The 5,248-nt window shown below is 42.7% G+C and overlaps 1 protein-coding gene across 1 annotated transcript; it reads right to left on the bottom strand.

Moving 5' to 3' along the window:
• Positions 1 to 237: 237 nt before the first annotated feature.
• On the bottom strand, positions 238 to 2,263 carry LOC311022037 (putative bifunctional dTTP/UTP pyrophosphatase/methyltransferase protein). The gene is made up of 6 exons (XM_084023048.1): positions 2,073 to 2,263; positions 1,803 to 1,996; positions 1,592 to 1,715; positions 1,371 to 1,511; positions 1,147 to 1,269; positions 238 to 610 (listed from the first exon to the last, which is right to left on the bottom strand). Exons 1-6 carry the CDS (start codon positions 2,239 to 2,241, stop codon positions 405 to 407), a joined length of 957 nt encoding a protein of 318 aa, XP_083879174.1. The 5' UTR covers positions 2,242 to 2,263; the 3' UTR covers positions 238 to 404.
• Between the last annotated feature and the right edge of the window lie 2,985 nt (positions 2,264 to 5,248).

The following is a 5,248-nucleotide window of genomic DNA, read 5'->3' as shown; positions in this document are numbered from 1 at the left end:
GTGCCGACCAGTAATATCATGACATCACCAGCGTTAAGTCGGAAGATAGATACTCTGGAAAAGTATTTTATTATTTCTTCAAAACTGAACAAAGTAAAGAATGGAAACCACGAGCGTCGGTGTGAATCATTCAGATACGTCATTTTAATGGAAATAAAAAGCATCGAGGAAGTTCGTAGTGTGAACCACATGTGCGTGTTTCCCCAAATCCTACTGGCTGCCAGTCCTCTCTCTCTCTCTCTCTCTCTCCGCTCAGGGGGCGAGCTGCTGTCCATCCATCACACATCCTGGTTCACAGAGGCTGCGTTACAGACTATCACGTCCCCCACAAAACATCCCTGACCTTTGGTTCCTGGTTGTAGGGGGGGTTACCTACAGTATGGCCCTTCAAAGTGTTGTTGAGTTCACGCTTTGATGCAGAGCATGGCGTCCAGGAGGTTGTCCGTGTGTGTGATGCGTGCCGACAGGAAGCCGTGGCTCTTCAGGAGCAGAGCGTACTCGGCGGCGCTCCGCTGCTTCCCCTCGCCCATGCTGAGGGCCTGGAGCAGCCCGCGACTCGGCCCGCTCCGGTCCTCAGCCAGGAAGATCTCGCTCAGCAGGAGTCCACAGCCTGGCGGCGTGATGCAAGCGCATGGTTTGTTTGCAGATATACGTTACACAACAACAGTTTGGGGGGGGGAATCCCTCATTCCCTAGCATTCCTTTTCTTTAAGGAAGATAATAATAAAAGGGAAAGAAGGGGAAGAAGTCGAGTTGGTTTGTTGGCTTCTTGCCAAAGTTTAAGTCTGTGACATAAAGCTGATTCTGAAATCACCTTTTAAAATCTGACGATGTCAGCAGGTTACTGACACCACAACTGAAGCAGCAGCTGATCTTTAAAATATGATATTTCATAGATATATTTCTGATATTTATCAATTCAATCTGAGAAGTGAACTGAGAAAACGTAGAAATCATAAACACATTGTTGCCCATAAAGTTGGGATCATTTTACAAATGTCTTGTCTTTTATAGCTCCAAACAAATGTTAGGCATGAATTCATTTCTGGGTGTTTGGGACACTTAATGTAATCTGATAACTGATGCATTTAAATAGGAATAAACAGAGGATTGTGTCTGAAATCTAAATAAAAAGAGTGTTTTTACCTGGCGTGCACGCAGCAGCGATCTTCCTCAGAAGGAGATGTGCTTTCTCGTCGGTGCAGTCGTGGAGGATTCTGGCGAGGACGTACAGGTCGGCTGTGGGCAGCTCGTCTTTAAAGAAGTCTCCTGTTCACACGGAGACGACGTGAGATGCTAACTTTGACATGTGAGGCGGCTTCAGTCAGCTCCAACATCAACAGTGGAGGCTGAATTTGACCTGAACTGACCCGCTACGAAGGAAACCCTGTTGTCTGCGTGTGGAGGAAGAAAACGGTCGCTCATCTCAACGACGGCCGGCAAGTCAAACACCGTCACGGACAAGCCGGGGTGGACTTCAGCCAGCTCATAGGCCATGGCACCAGTGCATCCTGGGAAAGGAGGGGGGAGATGATGTGTCAAAGAATGATTTACTCTTTAAGGAGATCATTTGAAACCTCTGCTCTCTTACCGCAGAGGTCACAGGCCGTTTTAAAACTGGAGAGGTCAAAGGCCGTTGCTACGGCTTTCCCTGTAACTTTAGCGACGTCGTGCATGGCGTTCATGAATCTCAGTTTGACTTCTGGACTGTTGTCCTTTAAATGGAAACAAAAGAAAGCCTTTAAAATACCTTTTACTTTCCTCTATGAATCTTATCTGAGGTTAAACACGGCGATGACCACCTGAAACGCATCCTCGGGCGTCTCGGCCTTGTGGCACTGACTGGTTCCCTCCAGCACGGCCGCCTCCAGGTGGGAGAAGAGAGGCCAGGCCGTGTCGTCGCAGCGCTGGATGTGACCACGCAGCGAGCAAGGGGCGTCCGACGGCAGGAAACGCGTCGCCAGATCGCTGTTCTCGTACACGGCCTTCTGGCTCGCTGCGAGAGAGAGGCGGCGTTAACACGTGGAAGAGGTTGGTTTTTAAGTCTCCCTCTCTTGAAAGCGCTGACTCACTCCTCTGCTTGCTCTTCAACAGTCCCAGAGACACGCAGGCTTCCAGCAGGCGCTCGGTGCCCTTCACCGAGGCTTCCACCTCCTGGGCCACCTGGGCCGCTTCCAGCCCCGGGCGGCGCTGCAGCACGTCAAACACACACAGCTTGGAGGCGGTGAACAGAACCTGCATCGGGTTGGGAACAGATACACGAGAAACTCAGATTCATGCCAGAAATGCAACAAGAGATTTTAGACTGCCGAGTGTTTGCAGATGCAAATTGCACGAAACTAGGCCTTTTTTACGTCCACCTCCAATGAGCCATTAGCTGAGTCGTGATTTCTGGAACGAGTCCTTGCTGTTGAGTTTTTTTCAGAATGTATTGTTTTTGGGTGAAGACAATTCTACGGCAACACCAAAACAATCTAAATATGACTACAGGTGAAGAGAACTGGGTGAACTGTCCCTTTAAAGTGAACTAAACGCTTTGCTGCGTCTAAAAAGGGGAAATTACTAGAGGTGTAACGATTCATTCAATTTATCGATGAATGGATTGTCAGTCCTATCGATTCAACTAAATCCATCTGCTAAAATAAATACATAGAATGAATCGTTTTGGCTTCACCAATAATCAATATAAATGTGTTAAATCTTCTGAATTGTGATTCTTAATTACAGGGGTGGAAAGTAACGAGTTACATTTACTCTCGTTACTGTAATAGAGTAGTTTTTTTGTGTACTTGTACTTTTTTTGAGTAATTTTTAAAATCAGTAATTTTACTTTGGAAATAATTTACTTCACTACATTTTAAATAGCTTCCGTTACAAAGTAAAAAAGAAAAAAAAATTAACTTGCACTGAGTCTGCGTGCCAGTAACTGTCCATCTGATTGGCTCTGGACAACTGCAGCGGCAGAAGGTCAGAAACGTTGAGACGTTGGTGCCACAGAGGAGCTAGCTAAAAGACGATGGAGACAGATGGAGACGAGAGTGTGGATGGAGACACGTGTATCGATGGAGAAGGGTCGAATTTGGGACACAGAGACACGCACGGAGAACGTGAGGCCAGTCCCTGGCCATATTTAAAGGACTTATTTGAGTTCAAGTCCGCGAATGACAACAATTTCATCATGCAATGTAAACTTTGTATGCCGACAAAAGGTCTGCTTCCAACCTGCGCAAGCATGTACAGGTAAGATCACCTCACGTAAAGCTAAATAACGTTACGTGCAATTAATCATGGATCCATGCAATCAATAACTTTACTCAATCATGGTATGCTAACGTCAGTGTTAGCAGCCAGCTTTATAGTGCTAGTTAACGTTAGCTAACTTGGTAGTAAGCTAGTAAGCTTCATTTTAAACAATCAAATTTGACTCATACCTTAATTTCACACAAAATGATGCTAATATTGCTATGATATGCGTTGAAAATTGCTTATGAGTGTATTAACACATCGAAAAATATACCAAAAAGTTATTACGTTTTGGCTAATAAAAAATATTTTAGTGTTGTTCTAATATTGGGTCTCTTTAAAATTAAATTAAAGAGTATGGTCTAGACCTGCTCTATGTGTAAAGTTCCTTGATATGACTGTTGATTTGACGCTATATATATAAAGATTTATTGATTGATTGATATATTGGTGAATGTTTTTCATTCAGTAATCTTATATGCAGGATAAAACCAGGTGATCTGGGACCACACTTAAAGTCTGCCAGTGACCCATCCATGATATAGTCTACTCTTTCTAGTTCAACCATGTTGAGCTATACAGTCTGATTGAGTTTTGTAGATGTAGTTCCTTTATTTCACCAGCAGGGTGCGTATTCCACACACGCAAGCGCCGCTCACGCTCGTAGTTCCTTGTATCCCCTGCTTGTTTTTCCCTTCACTGATGCCGAAGAGGACAGAGAAACTAGCCGAGAAGACAGCTTGCTAATGTTAATAGCTAGACTAAAAGTGGTTAAAACTTTATTTTGTCTTGAGTTATTGATCCGTGAGGTATCCACAATCCGTGAGGAGGTTTTTTTGGAGTACCGGACATGACCGTGTTGTTGTGTTTTGTCGAGGAAAAACTCCGGTGAGTAGCAACAATTAGCGCTCAGCATAGCATGCTAGCGGATGCCGACCACGGCTAATGCTAACTCATTTCATGAATAAATCCTTAGTATGTGTCGATATGTTTCTGAGAAAATGTTTAAAACCAACCGGAGGTATGTAAGAGTGTGTATTTGAGTTGAGAATGTGGTTAATGTTGTATTTCTGTGTGGAAGTTATCAGTGCTAATCGAGCTATATTGCTATTTGCCTCGTGCTATGGCTAAAATGCTAGTTAATGCTAAACAGCTAACCAAGCTGGTTTTGCGAGCTGAAACACGTGCAGCTGTGTGCATTTGAGTTAGTGAGGGACAGTAATTCGGTTAATCATTCTTAAACATGATTGATTTGTGGTTTAATTCATATTTTATGTGCACTATGCGGTGGTTAAAGCTAAAAAACAGTTAAAAACATTTCATATTACACACTTTTATGTGTGTTTGTTGTTAAAAATTCATTTTATAGCTGTATATGAAACATTGTCAATGTGAATAGTCAAGTTCATTGATTTAAGATTAAAGTAAATACTGTGCAGTTGATTTAGATAAATGTATAAAAAGAGAGAAAGAGATTAACAATAGATATAAAACTGCTGCTCTATGCAGGTTGGTTTTATTTTGGTGTATGAAACGATTCTGATGGCGAGCCAGAGCCCAAACCCGAGGAACGTGGAGCAGGACACCTGCTTACATGCGTGGAGGGTGTGATGTCGGAACAGCTCATCGTGCATCTGGAGAAAGCATCTATCACACCATACAGTTAAGACTAAAAAAAAATCACACTACCCGGGTAGATGAACAATTACATAAACAATTGCACTACCATACATTAAAGGACTAATACAAAAACTGTGGACACTGACTAAATTGGACATTTGACTATTTTTGGACTTTATTGGACTTTGTTTGTTTATTATTTTGGGCCCATTATTTCATTTGTACTTTGAACAATATTTTTCTTTTTCATTTGCACTTTAAACAACATTTTAGTGAGTTGTAAATTTGTTTATGCTGTTGGTTACAACTGAGGTTTTGAATGGTAAATACCAGGTTGAATTCACTGGGTTTTGATACATAGAGAAAATTATTAATCCAGTTATAG

The sequence above is a fragment of the Eutrigla gurnardus genome (genome assembly GCF_963514095.1).
Source record: "Eutrigla gurnardus genome assembly, chromosome: 12".
NCBI classification, from domain to species: Eukaryota; Metazoa; Chordata; class Actinopteri; order Perciformes; family Triglidae; genus Eutrigla; species Eutrigla gurnardus.
Note: the sequence above shows the minus strand (reverse complement) of the source record. Positions and strands in the feature narration are given on the sequence as shown.